This window comes from Channa argus, chromosome 19 (genome assembly GCF_033026475.1).
Source record: "Channa argus isolate prfri chromosome 19, Channa argus male v1.0, whole genome shotgun sequence".
NCBI lineage: Eukaryota > Metazoa > Chordata > Actinopteri > Anabantiformes > Channidae > Channa > Channa argus.
The window spans coordinates 12,184,151-12,202,129 of record NC_090215.1 but is presented as its reverse complement, the minus strand read 5'-3'; the positions used below and the strand labels follow the sequence as shown (position 1 = coordinate 12,202,129).

The 17,979-nt window shown below is 41.0% G+C and overlaps 2 protein-coding genes across 4 annotated transcripts; one reads left to right on the top strand and one right to left on the bottom strand.

Annotated features, from left to right (window-relative positions):
- Window positions 1–1,960: 1,960 nt before the first annotated feature.
- On the bottom strand, window positions 1,961–8,141 carry spice1 (spindle and centriole associated protein 1). Of its 3 annotated transcripts, none has more exons than XM_067486735.1 (18): window positions 8,005–8,141; window positions 7,657–7,749; window positions 7,204–7,251; window positions 6,875–7,015; window positions 6,592–6,694; window positions 6,272–6,390; window positions 5,980–6,068; window positions 5,677–5,819; window positions 5,404–5,529; window positions 4,980–5,248; window positions 4,046–4,177; window positions 3,829–3,946; window positions 3,628–3,741; window positions 3,117–3,523; window positions 2,751–2,937; window positions 2,573–2,651; window positions 2,310–2,373; window positions 1,961–2,189 (listed from the first exon to the last, which is right to left on the bottom strand). In XM_067486735.1, the coding sequence occupies exons 2-18, from the start codon at window positions 7,747–7,749 to the stop codon at window positions 2,133–2,135; spliced, it is 2,289 nt and encodes a 762-aa protein (XP_067342836.1). In that variant the 5' UTR covers window positions 8,005–8,141; the 3' UTR covers window positions 1,961–2,132. The 3 variants fall into 3 exon arrangements, with proteins under 3 accessions (XP_067342836.1, XP_067342837.1, XP_067342838.1); XM_067486736.1 differs by having other exon boundaries at window positions 4,046–4,174; XM_067486737.1 differs by lacking the exons at window positions 1,961–2,189; window positions 2,310–2,373; window positions 2,573–2,651 and having other exon boundaries at window positions 2,751–2,914.
- Window positions 8,142–10,114: 1,973 nt separating this feature from the next.
- On the top strand, window positions 10,115–16,479 carry LOC137104335 (protein shisa-2). Its single transcript, XM_067485326.1, has 2 exons — window positions 10,115–11,043; window positions 15,035–16,479. Exons 1-2 carry the CDS (start codon window positions 10,740–10,742, stop codon window positions 15,598–15,600), a joined length of 870 nt encoding a protein of 289 aa, XP_067341427.1. The 5' UTR covers window positions 10,115–10,739; the 3' UTR covers window positions 15,601–16,479.
- Window positions 16,480–17,979: the final 1,500 nt, after the last annotated feature.

Below are 17,979 nucleotides of genomic sequence, written 5' to 3'. Positions count from 1 at the left end.
GAAATAAGTCAGCTTGAAGCCAGTAATTTATGACTTTTTGATTTAAGAGCTGCACAAAAGAGCAGCAGTCGAAGTCCTGTTAAATGTGTATTGGTAGCCCAGTGGTTAAATGGTTATAATGGTGGTTAGTTGGCTAGATTCCAGCTGTTTTTATTATGCCCCACTCTCCCCATGTGTTTCCTGTGTGTGTTGTCACTGTTAACTATCCAGGAAAGACTAAATTAAAATAGACAGTAAGAAACAAAACAAATCCAGATTAGATAAAATTATCTCACACTACATCAATCTAGAGTCGATGTATCATAGCAAGATATAACAATAAAAATAAATAGGAAAAACTGAAAACAATAATGAAAGCGTAAGGATATTTAGAAATTAAAAAAATATAACAGTAAAATTGAGGGCTAAATATGCATCATATGCAATAGATGCAAACATGGTGCTAATACATTATAGGTCAATACAATGGACTTTTGCTGGTAAAAAAAAAATGGAACAAGATTGAAAAGATTTATTTTATTTAATAAAATGTCCTACAAATTCACCAACACATCAACACAGTTGACTCCCATGGACGAAATCCATGGGAATGTTATAGTTCAGTAAGAAAATTGGAAATTAAAAATATTTGAGCTAAAGCCAAAGGTTGTATGTTTGTTATTTAAAAAGATGACACCACTTTGCTCTGACTTATGTTCAGGACTATTAAAATTGGTTTTCAGATGGCAATTTTAAAGACAGTGGTACTTTACCTGGTACAGTCTCAAAAGTACCAGATATCTGTTTATTTTGGTCCACATTTTTGGTCATGTGACTTATATGAAATTATAAGGGGTAAGTATAAAGGGGAAAAGATTGTGATGATGTTCTGGTCCCATCACCTACCAGTATCAGCCTACAATTGTTCTCGGTGTCTGCTCTACTGGTGTCCACCCTGCAAGTTTTTCATGTGACCAGGCTGTGATCTGAAGAGATACAAGACAGGAAAAAAGGTAAGGAGATTTAATGGCTTGTTAATAGTAAAGTAGGACAAGATGAGTCACAGCCTCAGTTCTAGAGAATAGTTAGACAGGAGTTAAGTTATCAGTGACTCCTGCAGTTCTTTTGATATAGTGTGGTTAATGTACCATCACTGAACTGTTAAACCAACTGTCTGCATCAATTAAAAAGGTATTGTAAAAGACGGAGAATTGAATGAGCAGAAAAAAAACTAAACCAGGAGCCACAGAGGCCAACAGTTGACAGAATTAGGGAAATGAACAAATCTTTGTATATCAAAAATTAACGAGAGGCTAAACTTTAGTTGGAGCGACAGTGGAAAGAACCAACTAGGTTGAAACAATCGTGTTTACTCCTCTCACTCTCTCTTCATGGCTTTTAGACACGCAGCTCCAAATTAAATACAAAGACACTGAAACCAAAACCAAGGCATATCAAACATGTTTCAGAGACATGGAAACAGACCATAACTAAATCAAACCACAGTCTCAGAAACTAAAAGACAGCTGGACAGACACACAGTCTGGAGCTCAATGTGGATTTGATGAGGCATGTTTAGGGGTCAGTGCAGACAGCACTGCTGGGCCTCTGGGTCTGGAGACTGAATCACAGACACACACAAATGATCAGCTTGTTTTTAGAGCAGCAACTCCACACATGTAAACTATACACACAAAAGGTTACTGGTCCACAAATAATGCTTTCCACTTTTTAAAATTGTAAATGAATTGCAGACAAGTAAGACAGGCAGGCACATTAAACAAATACATCTGTAATAACTGAGACTTTGTGAGCAAATTAAACTTAAATTAATGACCACAGAACCCTCGTATTTATTAAAGGCTGATTGCTTAGTGGTTTGCTGGACATACATCTTCCCATTAAAACCCACAAATTTTAGAACGTTATTCTGGCTATGTGATGAGATACATGTACACTTTATATTTAATCACTCAACAGGTTTTCAGATTTTTTTTTTAATTGAAATGAGTGGTACAAACCAAAGACAAATAACAGTCCACTGAAATTTAAAAACAAAACAAAACAAAAGTGTTTATTTACCAATAAAATAATACATAAAATACTAAAGCAGGTTTAATAAAATGCTCCCAGGTTCATATCTCCTCTTCTTGTCATCTCACATGAGCAGACAGGGCAAACCATCCTTCCCAGGCTCTCTGCTTCTCTGTCTGTTGTAGGAAAAAAAATATTATTCAAATTATTATATTTAGGTTAAAACTGTGTTATATCTGAGTAAATCCATCTAAACTTCTGTTTGTTTGTGTGTGTGTTTGCGTGCGTTTGAGTACCTGTGTTTTGCCATCCCTGCTTTCCCCTCCGAAAGTAAGAGAAGACACTTCAGAACCCACAGGTCTGCAGCAAAAAAGTAAGTGATCCATCTTTACATATAATATTTGCAGATCACCCAGAAATCATTTAACATGCAATTGGTATGCTTGAATTAGTTCTTAGCCTTTTAATAAACAGCTGATTAGCATGTACAACACGGCAAGGCAAAAAATAATTTCTATTTCTCCTCACGAAACATCTCTCTCATTCAACAGAGACTCACCGTTTCTCACCAATTCCCCTTTGTGACAAAAGCTCCTGCGCAGGCAGCATCAACGACACTTCTGGGCTTCTTTCTCCAACTAAAAATTATATGATACAATTTTTCTTCCTTTTTTTTTTTTTTTACAGTGATAGGCAATGACAAACAGGCAGAGACATGTCAGTTTGACCCTCTGTACCTGGTGTATGTGGGCTGAGGGCAGAGTGAGGCTCAGGGGAAGCAGAGGTCGAGACTTTTGACAAAACACTTTGCTTTTGCTGTTCAATTAGCTCCAGCAGTCGACCCCTAGCAGCTGCACTCTGTCGATTAAGCTCAAGGAGGCGCTGTTCCACACTGCTCACACTGAGGGGATTAGAAGACACTTCCTAAGCAGGCAACGAAACACACACACACACATCATTGGGGTATTGTAGTGGCCTGTGCCATACCTTTTAAAGAATAACTTTAGTTAGAATAACTACAGATATGTAGTTTTTATACTTCGCGAAAAAACTCTGACCATTTACCCCAACATTTGTAAAAATATAAATACACTAATTCTTACCCGATGAACCAGTCTATCAGCCTCAATGTTCTGACTCCCTGTGCTGCTGGACCCCGAACTCCTTTGCAGTTCCACCCCTTGAGATGTATTTCCTCCTGTGCTACAGGGGCTCAACTTCCCTTCCACACTGCTACCAGGAGGCGATACTCTAACCACTGACCCAAGGCCTTGGGCCTGGCTCCGCTGGGCCTTGATCAGGTAGTTTTGTTGGCTCAGCACGGCCTCTGGAGAAAGCTGTGAGCTGAAAGGGTCAGAGGTCAGTGATAGTGAGGAAGTAGAGGGCAGGCTGGCAAGGGGCAGACTGGTGAGGCTTGAGGCTGAGCTGTGAGCCTTGAGCTCCTGTGGTATGGTAGTGTGGTAGTTATCAACAGGAGACAGCTGCTGGTGTGACAGTACAGGATGACCCACTGCAGAAGGAGTACAAAAATAAGGCTTTTTAGATCCCACAGAGTGAAAATTACATTAGGGTAAAATAATTGCATTAGATAAGTGAAAAGAGTAAAACTGCTACTAGGAATGTGCAACAAATTGTCTCTCTGTCGAGGTGGGGAGAGCAGGACGACTGGAGAAACAGCAGATTGCATTCGTTCAGGAAGCTGCTCAACAACTGGTGCGGACTGGCAAACTGTACACCAAAAAAAATTCACCACAATGTAAACAAATTATTTACTACATGTCCATAAAAAGACAGACAGACAGACACTGTATGGACCTGCAGCTTTGACATCAGACTCTTGTGTTTGTGCCTCCAGTAATCCTAGTCCCCCCATCAGCAACACGATTGTGTCCAACTTCTGCTCCATCTCGGTTGTCTGCCTCTGTAACAATGTCTAAAAAAACAAACCAAAAATAAACAGGATTTATCAATACAGTTTTATTTATTTATCAATCAGAGTAATTGACTGGTGTCAGACAATGAGATGTCTCACTTGCAGGGTGGCGGCTTCTTCTCTTAGAGTCATAGTCTCAGCAGTGAGAGCATCAATCAGCCCTTGCTGCTCTCTCAGCTCCCCCTCCAGTCTTCTCCTCTCCTGAGCCTCATTCTGATCTTCCTCTTCCTTCTAACACAGTTGGAGAACGACATATTAAGACAAAATCAAGGACAAGGTCAGACATAATGCTCTAACTTAAAACTTGCTTGAATTTATTTTCCACCACTGATCAAAATGCCTGCTTTGATGGTTGTCAAATTTATTGAAAAAGGTAAAATGTTAAAAAACAACTATTAAAGTGCAAAGGTGGGTGACTGTTGCACAGGAGGTAGCGCAGTCCTCCATCAATCCCAGTAGTTGGTTCGATCCCCGGTTTTTTCGGTCTCATGTTGAAGTGTCCTTGACGCTTGCATAACGCTCTTATCTAAAGCGCTTCACAATGTTGCTTCTCATTTACCCATTCACAACCAAACTCACACATCAATGATGGTGGCTGCCATGCAGAGTGTTCACCTGACACACCGTGAGCAATTTGGGTTTCAGCGTCTTTCCCAAAGACACTTCGAAACATAGCCGGTAGGGAACGGGAATTAACCCCACTGACCCTGTGGTCCGATGATGACTGCCTTACCAACTGTGCTAAAGCCACCAACATATTTGGAAAACCTAAACTGAATCTCTGTGCATCAATTGTAAGGTGTAGCCACGAATAACTACATTTGATAGAAACAGACATGTCTGCCCAGAAATAAGCTAATTATTAAAAATATAAAATGTAATAAGTGGTGGAAAAATTAGCAAAACTTTTATGAGCAAACTCATTATTGTCCTAACTCCTTATTTTCCTATCCTGTCCTCATGTGTTGAACATAGTTTTTTCCATTTATCTATAAGAGTCTGTAATATCAACTTTATTGACCTACTGCTGTACCTGCTTGAGGAGATGCACTAAGCGTCCGAGTATTGAGACCAAAGCGACAGAGAACCCAGTGAGGCCTTGTGTTCTGTGTGGTTTTGGACTCTGAACTGATGCTGTGTCAGGACTCAGAGTATCCAAGTCTGCCTCCACTTGACCCAGCATGGCCTGCAGCAGGCCCAGACTGGACTGGTCACCATTAAGAGAGCCAACAAAGGAGCCATCCAGCTCTGAACCCTGAGAAACACACTTCCTAGTCCTGTTGGTTTGACTAGGGATCTTTCCTAAGAAACACATATGCAAACCATTTACACAAACAGAAAAATTCAGAAAATTGCTGCTGATTTATTCAATTTATTGAACCATTTAGCAGCTCATATGATGACATTTTAACACATTGTTGCAAATCATAAAGAACCACAACTCTTCAGGACAGTACCTGATTGGTTGGGAGGCACATCAGGGTTCAGGACCTGAGAAACCAGGACAGAGGGTTTCTCCCATGCTTCTTCTGACTGGCTTTGTCTGGACCGAACACGCTGAACTGCTACTGTGGCATTCAGAGCTGAAAGAAATTTCTTTGTGAAACTGTTACATTTGATATATACAGAATTATATGCATCACTGTGGACTGACTGCTTAAAATAAATATGAACGTGTTTTCCTTCAAATTTAATCTACACTCTTCGAGGAACCTCCATGTCCATTTTACCTGTTTGGTCTGGTGCTCTGACTGATGTGCTGGGGGTAACAAGAACATTATCTCTGTCTGCTTGGTGATAGTTGGGGTGGTCATCTTTCTGTTGCTGTACCACTCTAACATGAGAGTGTGGCTTCATTTTTCGTATATTGGCTCTGCAATAAAAACAAACAAACATTCTCATGAGCATTGCAGCACGTTTTGAAACTACTACTATTAATAATCAGTATAAACTTCAACTATTACTATATTTTCTCCCAAATTAAAACACTTGGCTTCTTAACTGTGCATGTGCTGGTGTGTACTGCTCAGTACCTTCGGATTACATGATACTCTGAACTGCCTGAAGAACAGGCATCTTTATTACTGAGGTCTTCCTCTGAAGCTTTTAATTCATTAAGAGCCTGAAAGGAACAATTTTTCACATGCAAACACATTAATGCCAAGCAAAAGTATAATGCAAAAGATACTGTATAAAACTACTATAGAAATTTCGGTAAATAATTATTATTAAAACATGGTATAATGTACATAAATGGATGAAATGTTCTGATGAAAATGTCTCTCACTCACTTTAACACATGCGCACACACACGCACAAACCAACCTTATGGTCCATCATAGACTGGCTAAGTAGTGACAGCTGAGTTGGAGGATCTGGTCTCTGAAGAACAGGCAGTTCTGAGTCAGAGTCACAGTTTGGAGCCATGGTTACACTGGGATGCCCTGTAAAAATAAACATATACTTGTAAGATTGATAATACAACCACAGAAGAGCTTTATTAACATATAAAAATAGCTGCATATAAACTTAACCTTTCAAAATCTAATTTTCAAGCAAATGTGTGAATTAAAGTCTACAAGCAGAACTAAATTGTACTGGATTGTACTTAAACATTGCCTCTAACTATGAAAGTTGTTTGTTACCAGTTTGTCTGCGTGGAGCATCTCCAAAAAGGTCCTTTACCACAGCCATGGCTCTGTCAGAGCGTGCCAAGACATCTTGCAGCAGCAGCTGGTCAGAAAAAACCTGGAGCGATACAACACACCATGGTCATTGTGTTAAACTCTGAGAAGTTGTTGTTTAGCATTTCCAAATCAAATATTTTGTTTCTGTTGAAGAATCTAAACTACAGTCCTTCTTAAACAAACAACATCAAGTCAGCACAGAAGACACCAAAATGAACAAGGAGATCATTATCACACTCACCTCTCTGATGATGCTGAGGCTGGCCTGGTCCATAGGTGCTGGATTTCCCCCATGTCTTAAACGACGTTTCAGAGATTTCTCTCTCAGCTCCCACTGAGCCGCAGCCTTGTTGTGGGACTTATGAATCTCATGCCGATGACTCTGAACCAGAAGAGAGCAATCAGATATGGGTGGTGACACTAATTTCATGTCAACATTTTTAAAAGACATTTGACAAAAACTGCAAAACTTAAATATTTTTGACACATCTTACTGCCACATGTTGCTAAATTAAACAGACATACAACAAACATAAAATCCATTTATTTAACAAGCACACAGACACTTACCAGCTCTGCCGGTGTCAGCTTGTGCACAGACAGGTCATTGACAGTGCTCTGAAACCAACAACAGACAGCCAGCATTTCTTCAATGCTCAGCGGCTATTTGTATTTAGAAAATACCTTTTAAGTAAAACCCAAGATAAATGTGAGGCCTGATTACTTCATCACAAACAAAGTCATTTATGCAGGGGTGAAAGTGTACTAGCATTCTAGTACTAGCAACCTATACCAAAGATTTCACCAGCAGAGTTAAAAAAAACAACTCCTCTGCTCTGCTCATCATGGACATCTCTGCACCTAGGTGATGCTCTCAGAAACTGATATATTTTTATTATAAAAAATAAATATGTCAATATTTCAGATAGTGCTTAAGCTATATAGCTTAATGGGAAACCCACAAATGTACAATAATTATCTTGTGGTGTGCTTACAACAAGTCGGACAGTTGTATGTACTCACCACCCACTCTCTTTTGGTAGTTGCTGCTTTCTTTGGGCGAAGAGGCCTTTTTCCTTTGCTGTGGTGCTGTTGACGCCCCACTCTCAAAGACATCTGTTCGCAGGCAAAAAGACGGTACATAATTCACAGAGAAGAATAATGTTTTTGAATATAGCTATTACGTTAACCTTTAATTTATCTGTCTGACAAGTTAAGACAGATATTAGGTCTCCTTCCCAAGAATTACAAGTTAGAGCACCACTCACTTTAGCTGTTAGCTAACTTAATTTAAGGTAATACGGAGATCGGACGCGAAGCTCTGCGAATCGATAGCAAAAATATGTAGCCAGATTCTGAACAAGCACTTACGGTTAGTTATCAAAACAGCGCTTCAGGTTGCTGTTGACTCCGTCGCTTCAATTTCGAACAGTAAACAATCTCCTTTAGTTTGTTGCGTGACAGTTTTTCAACTGTTGCGCGCCACTTCCTGTGTTGTTGCCACGGGACACCGCTTTTCAGCGGAGCATGATGGGAAATGAAGTGCTGTTGGTGGGAAAATAAGAAGCAGTCTTTTTTTACGCTATTTTTAATGCAACGTACTCCACAAAATATAGATTCAGCTATAGATTATACATCTACTCCACTACATCCCTTTTAAGACTACTGTTATAAGTTAGTTTGTGAGACACACGAAGGAACTATAAAATATAACGCTTTATTATTAACTAGGCTATAGGTGAAATGGATATAAAATGTAAACTCACCGGCCACTTTATTAGGTACGCCTGTACAATACTGCAATCCAAATACAGCAGCTCTTCCATGAATTGTGTTTTTATAATAATATAATTTGAAACTGCCAGAAAGGTGATCATTGTACTCTCTGTTTATTTTTGAGTTCATAATGGTTAGTGGAGTCTTACTGAAGTGCATTATACGAAGAGGAAGTTCTAATGTTTCGGCCACCTCTTTCATTTTAAATAGCGATTCTAGCGGATCTTCATGTACTTAAAAGCAATTCCAATAACCTTCAAGTTGATACTCAAAGACAAACAAGGATGGATACCGCTACTAAACACATGTCTATTAGGTCTATTAGTATATTAGGTGTATGAGACTGTTTCCCCAGAACTAACAGGTCTTAACAATAAAACACCATCCACCCATAACATTATGAAACGTAAATATATTGTTGATTGTCTTTTTATCCATCGATGGTGTTGCCTTAATGCTTACTAAAAAGCAGCCATCTGTCATCTCCACTAGATGGCAATGTCACCATGCACATTCTTACAAATGGAGTAGGACGGCTATCAAAGAGACGTGCGTGTGCGCATAAGCATGTGTGCATAATAATCTGAAGTTTTGCATAAATCAACGAAATGTATACAAAGTTGAGATTTTGTAAATTCATGTATAAGAATACAGATACGTAGTGTGTGTTTTTCTGTGAGAATAAAACTCAAAAAGGTACAATCTAAGAAAAAATACAAATATGAAGCGCAATTTTACGTTTTTATGAATTATGACTACTTATTGACAACCGCGACGCAATGGTCAAAAATACGCCACGGGGTCACAGGCATTATGTGTCGAGCAGAAGATAAATGGATTCACTACATTGCGCATGCAATCAAAGTCCGTTTAATACTGACATACATTATTTTGACAGTTGCGTCGCGGTTATCAATCAGATTTTATAATGAAGACCAAATTTAAAATTGTATTTTCTTTTGAGTTGTAACTTTTTGAGTTGTACTCTCACAGACAAACACACACTACCCATCTTATATAGGATTTGTCTTTAAATTTACAAAATCTCAATTTTGTGTACATTTCGTTAATTTATGCACAACTTCAGATTACTATGCAAGCATGCTTATGCAAACGCATGCCTTTTTTCGATAGCCGTCTTACTCCACAGAATCCAAAGCATTGCTAAACTCCCTAAAGCCTCAGCTGCTTTTCACCTGGATAAACATGACTAGTTTATTTTATGAAAAAGCTCAGGGAAGAGAGAAAGAGAAAGTTTAACGGAACTTTGGGGAAATCTGCTCCAAATAAATACCTGTATTTAAATATTGGAAGACTATGTGGCCGGAAAGAAATGGTCTTACCTTCAAATTAAAAGCCCGAGTGTGTTGAACGTTTTGGTAGTGATTGCCGAGATAGATGACGTGAATGGCATGGATAATGACAAATGGCAGCGATTGCAATATGTTAAAGCAAATAATTACGGGAAAGTAGTCTAACAAATAAAAACTGCCAATAAAGCAGATCTGAGTAAAAAAACTTTTTACTCAGATTATTAAAACGTTTTTATTTTTTCACATCATACGTTTTGTGCAGAACAAAGGTACACTATAGTTGCAGAATGGATACTGTAAGGTGGGTTTTGGATTTTATTTTAAATTATTTCACAGGAAGTTATTCAATATAACTTGTTGTGTAGATGTATGTATTTGCATCTAACTTACACGCCCCTCTCACTCTCGCGTAAAGTGGGATACACTCTGCGCTTTAGTACAATGCGGCCAACCTGACCCACTCTGAGTTCTGACGCCCAACAATGCAAACGGAGCCACAGAAGTTTCAAAAGTTATCTTTACGCACGGGGCTGGAGGTGAGGGAACTCGGGACTGACAACAGCTGTGCGCTCATGGATCAGGCTGCAAGTGTTGGTTTCACTGCAGCGCCGTGGAAAGTCATTTGAAACAACGAGGAGAAGACTTGACCAGCTTCGTTGCAGTGCCATAGGAGATTCAATTGTCTTTCGTTGCTGGATTTATCAGACTTTGGATGATTTGCAGCTGGAATCTAAAGATCTTTAACATTTTTGTGAGTTTTACCTTCAGCAGAATAATTTACTTTTCTGGACTTCAGCAAAACGAGGAAGACACTTAGATTTCCATTACGCACGAGATTCCTCAAACAAATGACAGCTTCTAAAGGGTTTGCTGCTATCCTACATCATCCCCTCAGCTCTCTACATCTCACTGACAGGCCGTATCTCCTCCCTCACCAGGCTACCAGACGCGGGTAGCGAGTACCTCTCTATCTCGTTCGGTGCGCCAAGCATTCGGCCGCGGGCCACCTGGCCGAGGATGTGGTCAGGAGGATTCCCGATGTCTGTCACCGCGATTATGACTTTACTCCTGGTCATTATAGACGTGAAAGCCAGTGGGGAGTATTGCCATGGTTGGCATGACTCTCAAAACGTGTGGAAAGAGGGGTTCCTGTGCCCGGAGAAGATCGACGCAGAGGACGCCATCATCTGCTGCGGGAAATGCGAGCTGCGCTACTGCTGCTCCAGCACGGACGCACGCCTGGATCAGGGGAGCTGCGATAACGACCGGCAGGCTCAGGAGCCCGGTACAGAGAGTAAGGAGAACAAGGACTCCGGTGCAGGTATTATGCCATGACTTATACCGCTTTTTACTGCTACTGGTGCAAAGACAGCTATTGCTTCAAATATTATATTAACGATTACAGTAACGGCTTTTCTGTTCAAGACGTTGAATGTGATTCTGTTGCCCTGAATGCGTTGGAGGATTGTTTCAAAGTCTGGTGATTTCTTATTTAGATCCCTTAGAAATGTAAGTAAATGTTCTGAAGGCCAGCTTCAAATGGTAAGTGTGCTGATATGCCCAATAGGCACATGCACAGGAGGTTTTCTATTTGATATTGTAATTTGCAGACCCATTATAAGCTTTGGTTTCCTCTAATAAACCTCACAGTATATCCCTGTTAAGAGGTTCGTCCACTTGTTGTCCCGGTAGGCAACGACAGCTGCACTGGAGACAACAGCCGACTCCTCCAATACCAGTTAACAGCACTCACAAATGGCAAACTGTGGCGTGCTTCTGCACTTTATAAATAGCTGTGTTTGTTCTAGCCTGTAACAGTGCAAGGGGGACTCGGCTCAGATCACCCTGTCCCCACGGGGATCAAGTTTGGACTTGACCGGATCTTGGACAGTGGCTCACCAGAAGGCGCTGACAGCCCTGTTCATAAAAAACACAAATCGCGTTATGTATCATTTCCTACTAGGCTGGTGGAGCCCCTTTCCCATCGTTAAGTTTCTCCTGTAATCCCCCAACTGCAGAGTCTCTGGTGTCTCTTGGCTTTCAAGACATTCACACACATTAAATTGCATTTAAGTGAGGCCAGATTACTAAAACGAAGAGCAACATATACTGTAACCTATATTTGTCAACTTATATAGTGGATTAGGTGACAATCTAACCATTCCCCACCCTGACTCCCCTCTCATCATTGCATTCTCATTCATTAATCTACCTTAATGCAAGATGAAGAAGTAAATAACAGCACTCCAAAGGCACATAGTTATTTTACGTTTTTTTGGAGGATATTATACCCTCTTTTGGACCTCCAGCTCATTGTCTAAGACTAGTATGCCATATCACTACAGGAAGAGGAATATGCATTTCATTCAGTGGCCTTCAGCCAAAATAACTTTTGGCACCTATTTCCTAAAAGCACCTTTTTCCTCACAAAAAGAAGTGCTTTTTTCATGCAAAGCTCAGTCCAGTTTGTGCATTTAATTCATTTTTCATATGTTTGCAGCTATTTAATCATCCAGGAAAGACACAGATTGTTGTGTTGATTGATGACAGGCAGAAAATTGTTATTGTGCTCAAAATGAAGCAACATATGGTATTCAGGATTAGGAGAAAGCCCACAACACAGCCTAGAGAGATGAGGGAGAGTCCAGCAGCCAGACGCCCAAAAGACTGTGCCCAAAACAAAAGCTTAGGCGAGGGGGGCTGCTATTACTGCAGCATGGCTGCCACAGATCAACTGCTCCAACAGGTGTGGAGGAGTGACAGGGAGGGTCTTGACGAACATGTTCACAAGAATCACAGCAAATAAGAGGTAATGCAAATTAGTCAAGTATTGAAGCTGATTAAGTAAGATGTAACATTTGCTTGTGTGGTGGTAGAAAGTTAAGTATATTGTTCTTGTACATGTTTTAATATATTGTACTTTAGTTAAATATTTCTTCTTTATGTTGCCTAATACCATTCCACAACATTTCAGTCAGACAAATTGCTTTGGCAAGTGTTTTCTAGTGTGAGCTCTTGTTCAAAGGAGATCTGAGTACAGCAGATGAAAAAAATAACAAGACAAAAAACTACTTTACATGGACAAACACACTAGCACATTGCACAAAAACAATAAAGTGATCAATATTAAATCATTAGTTTCTATCCTATTTGACTTGTGACCACACAAGGAAGATTCAGCATTTTGCCATGCTAGTCCGTTAGACATTGATCCAGCACTTTGGACCCACAGGACTGATTGCCATGATACTTTGTACAGACATCTGTGGTGCCTAAAGAAGGAAATATACTGACTTCAGTGATCCCCCAACTAACACTATCACCATTGTGAGGTTTAGTTACCCTTTGGTTTATGTCTAAAACTACTGACATTCCCATTTTCCTCAGCTCTATCATGGTACACATTATAACTGCACTGTAGATTAGCATATCAGTATTGCCATTGTGACAGTTTGCAAACATTGCGGGTCAAAGAAACAGTGTCACAGAGCTGCCAGCATGACGGCAGACTTCCATTTCCATTCTCCTACCCTTAAATAACAACCTCTTAGATTTATCTAGTGACACCTTTAAAAGGCCTAAAATTCTAGATGGGTAACTACTGAAGTAAAGTGGCTGAAAGTATACAAAGTAAGCAAAGATGAGTAAGATGCTGCTTACACATTAATGACTCAGAAGAGAAATAATCCTGAGTTCACTGATTGTTTAATGTTTCTTTTGACTTTCTCTTCACTGAATTACTGGACTCTGCCAGGTGAAGTGTGAATCAACACAAGATGAAAGTTTTGGTGATAACTAATTCTAATCAGTCAAGGGAGTGGAAGCAGAGATGTCGAGGTGGAGGCCATATTAGTGCAGGAAAAGATGACAGTGAGTGGCTCTCTGGAACATTTCCTCTGTGTAGCTTGCATGTGTTACCATAACAGAGTTGCTGTTCAAACCTGTTTACAGGAAGGCGTGAAGCTGGGAGGTACATTATCCTCTGAAGTCGACACCGCTTTTTGTCAAAGGGAAATGGGTCAAGGTCCTAGATTGTTTCATGTCACTGGGTTTCTTGTGCTACTGGTCTGTGTCTTTTGTCACCTGGACCTAGGGCCTCAACTAGTGAGTGTTCCTCAGCTATTTACAGGGCTCATGCAGTAATCTCTTTAATACCGTGCAACTTTTGATGAGCATTTTGAAACGTTTCTCAAGGCCGTATGGATGTATTTCAAAGAGCTCAGAGACAAAAGGAAACTGGAGCCAGTTGCCACCTTTCTCTCTCTCTTTCTGGCCTACAGTTACACCTCATAACACATGGGCACATTCAAAGCATCAAATAAGTACACCCTGTGGGAACAATAAAACACAACTAATCACTTATAAAGTAACATGGCCATCATTGTGTTTCCAAGGTGTTTGTGCAAGTGAACATGGGAATGAGCGATTTCAGGAAAACACCTAATCCTTCTTGTCGTCTGGTTTCTGCCAAAAACATTCCCTCTGTGCTATTTGGCTATTAAGGTACAGTTCGAAAAACAGTGTGATTTTGTCAAGGAAAGCTTGGTTGATCATGTTTCAGAGTTGCTGCTGGAGTGTCTCATGCTCACAAAAAGTAGAGACTAAACCTGAAATTGTAACACGTAAAAAAAATTCTTATCTGTTTAATAACTCTTCTTCTACCATTTGACCCAGTAAATGATACTCTGCTGAGAGGTACCAGTAAACTGTTGAGTCTGATTTGCTGTTCAAAGGGAACTAAAGGTCAGTGAGAAGGAAGTGTCTTACTCATTTGACTTAGAAGAGCTGAATAACCTTTAACACATCTACATTAAATCAGTCAGCTTATCCCCTTTAAGCAGAAGCCAAGTGCTATTGTTCAACTTGAGTAACTTATTTGAAAAGGTTCAGAGATAAATAGCTGAAAAAAGGGTCACAAATATGTCCTGGCAGTCGGACTTAAGAATGTGACCCATGAAAACGGGTCTACAGAGTTGAAGAGGCTGGAGACACAGCAGGGTGCGAAGGATTAAAACAGATCAAAACAAATTTAATAACTGCTAATGAGAGCCTGGGGCTCCCTGGGGACCCAATACCAGTGTACCTTTCATTCTTCTACGTTAGTTCAAACACTCCCCTCGGCTCAGTCTTTTGTTTCACTGTCTTACTCAATCTCAGCTCACATGTAGGAGCTGTGCTTGCCTGAAGAAGCAAGTCATGAGCGTGTGAGTCGGTATTTCTTTGAAGTTTAATGTGACCACAGTAAATATGTCACCAATTGGGTACATTAGCTGCTATTTAATACGAATGTGTCTTTCTGTCTTTCTCCTTAGTGCCCATTTATGTTCCGTTCCTGATTGTGGGTTCAGTGTTTGTGGCTTTCATCCTGATGGGCTCTGTGGTTGCTGTGTGTTGTTGCCGCTGCCTCCGGCCCAAACAAGAACTGTCATCAGGTGGTGGGACAGGAGGCACAGCGAGTGGTGGACGCCTCTTGGAAACAATCCCTATGATGGCCAGCACCTCCAGAGGCTCATCGTCCCGACAGTCCAGCACAGCCACTTCATCCAGCTCCTCTGCTCCACCTGCTGCCCCTCGCCCTGCTCCACCCCCTATGATACGGGCTCAGGCCTCCTGCTGCCTGACACCTGATGCCAGCGTCTTTGTTAACATGCCCACAAACTTCTCCATACTCAGCTGCCAGCAAGCCACCCAAATCATGCCTCATCAGGGACAATTCCTACACCCACAGTACATTGGCTATGCCCACCCTGTGTCCCCTGCTCCGACCTTCATTGATCCTACCCAGGGAGGATGCAGACCCCTTCAGTCCCCTTGCCCTCCTCCAACTACTGGGTCCAGTGTCACCAGTGACCAGAAATACCCTGCAGTGACAGTGTGATGTGGGGCCAACATGCAGACCACTCTGCCACATTGTTGTGAGGACTAACTTCTGATGCTTAACCTGTGAGGGCTGTTCAAGAGAGTTTTGGGGATGCTGCCAGAGTGGAAAAAAGACATGGAGTTAAATTGTCATGAAGGACTCATAAAGCTGTTGTTGGCAGCAGGGCCTGTCCTGCTATTGTATGCAGTGTGTGTCTGTGTAGCATGTCATATGATCTCTTGGCAAGTTGAAATGAGCTAAGCTCGACCTATAATGGGGTACGATGGATGCATAAACAATTTTCTGTCTTGGGGCAAAGACAAAACTGCATATTGGAGGGTTATATAGCCCAGATGGTGATAATGCACAGCACAAAGCAAACTGTGCATGTGTTTAGGTTTGCATGTATGTGTATGTGAAAGTGAGGAAAAAAGATGTGCTGGCTTGTATGTGCAGGGATGACTGATGACTGGGTGATTTATAGCAATAGACTGTATGAAAAGTTGATTTTCAAGCAAAAAACTTATGACCACATGCTGTGTTAAAGCCATGTGCACATATGCACTTGTTAATGGTTGCGAGCAGTTTTTACAATTCATTATGTTTGTTTGTGTTGAAAGTATGAGGAAAGACAGCATGTGAAAAGATAATTGTACTGTATATGTGTGAGTTTGGGAGAATTTGTGAGGTGTGGAGGGATGTGGTTGTATGAGTTAACCGTGAGTGAACAGTGTGTAATGGGAAATGCAGGTGGTGTGATGTGAAAGGCAGTTGCAATGTCCCTGTAGACCATTTAAACTCTAATGAAGTGAGCACAGGACACAGACTGTGACGCTCCGCCCTATTATACAATCGCCCTGCTGCCACCCAAAAAGAAAAAAAAAAAACCCACAAAAATGTATACCCCAACTGTCCTGAATGGAAACACATGCAGGTACAAAAGATGAGCAAATTTATGCAAGGCTGGCAGTTAATGTACCTAAGAAGCATGAGCATGTGACAGAGGAGCGAGAGTCCGTTCTCAGAAGATTAAAGAGTTAATTATACAGTGAAACCTCTGCCAAATGCCCCCTTCACTTCTCTCCTTTGAGAGGTGTGTGCATGTAAGTGTGTGGGTGCATGTGTGCATTTAGCACTCCCACAGGTCAGTGCCTTAGCAGAGGGCACAGGCAGCTCCAGGGCAGCTTTTAGTCATCATTTTCCACTTGAGAAAGGCATAGAAATGACCGTTAAAAGAAACTAATTTTGTAGTCGTTCTGAATACTGTTGTGCAGCTGGGTTACTGGTAACTCAATAACATGCAGCTTGAGGAATGTGCTGCTCCACTGAGTCTGCAGCCTGAGATGTCCCGTGTAGTAGTACTGGAACTTCTGTGTCTGTGTACCTCATCTGTACTCCAAGAACGTCTGTAAGATACAGTAGGCAGCTTGTGTGAGATAAAATAAGTGTATCCTGAAAATGGTGGATGAAAATTGGGCCAATATATTTGCTCTCTCTGTGAAAGTGATCTGGTGCAGGAGTGACATTTCTCCTATGTATTCTATAAAAATAAACAATTTTTAAACCCAAAAGAAGCATTTTGAGACTTGAGTTTTGAGTTTTTATCACCTTCTATTAAACAAGCAATGTTCTGTGTTTTCAAACCCTGAAGGGAAAATTTTGTGTTCCTGATTCCTGTTGCCTCTCTGGGTGAGTGGCATTTAAACACACACACACACACACACACACACACTTGGAGACAAGGCTTGCTTAACAAAAAACAAACCTGTAAGGTGAAATGAGGTTTGCACAGAACTATCTCAAATTCTTAATCCTCTTGAAACACAAACACATACTTAAGCTATTAGAAACACTAATTACACACATTTGCAGATGGCTCTACCACCCACAGAGGACAGACTGAATACCTGTCACATCTGCCGACACAGAGAGTGAACATTAAACCGCAACAATTGACAGTTCAAAACTATGATGGATTGGAGGTGTAGTTTTGGCATGATCATCCAGAAACTCAGCTACAGTAATGTGGAAAGCGGAGCAGACTGTTCACTGGGGAGTCACTGGGGAGGAGTTGAAAAGCACAAATGGCTCTCTGGTTCCTGCTCAGCGCCGGCCCGATGGATTCTCCATACTTTAGCAGCTGCAGTCGCTCATGGCTGAGCCACATCCAGGAAGGTGGGTGGGAAAGTGATCTCCAGTGTCCAAAGGCTTGGAAGTTTTATTAATCGGCTAATGGTCTGTCTGCACCAACTCTCCTGAGCTTAGAGAAGAAGCGTGGGAGAGGTTGAAATTCTGACACACTTTTTGACCAATTTTGGGCAAATGCTGGCTTCACTGTAGCCATAGGTTGACTTAATAAACCCGGCAACGCTGATAAGCAGACAACAAATGGAGACA

Coding starts and splice junctions, on each gene's coding strand:
- spice1 (XM_067486735.1), bottom strand. CDS start 7,749: ATGTCTTTGAGAGTGGGGCGTCAACAGCACCACAGCAAAGGAAAAAGG. Junction 3,947..4,045: donor AAGAAGCCGCCACCCTGCAA/GTGAGACATCTC, acceptor TTGTTTTTTTAG/ACATTGTTACAGAGGCAGAC. Junction 2,652..2,750: donor CCTCAGCCCACATACACCAG/GTACAGAGGGTC, acceptor TATAATTTTTAG/TTGGAGAAAGAAGCCCAGAA.
- LOC137104335 (XM_067485326.1), top strand. CDS start 10,740: ATGTGGTCAGGAGGATTCCCGATGTCTGTCACCGCGATTATGACTTTA. Junction 11,044..15,034: donor GAACAAGGACTCCGGTGCAG/GTATTATGCCAT, acceptor CTTTCTCCTTAG/TGCCCATTTATGTTCCGTTC.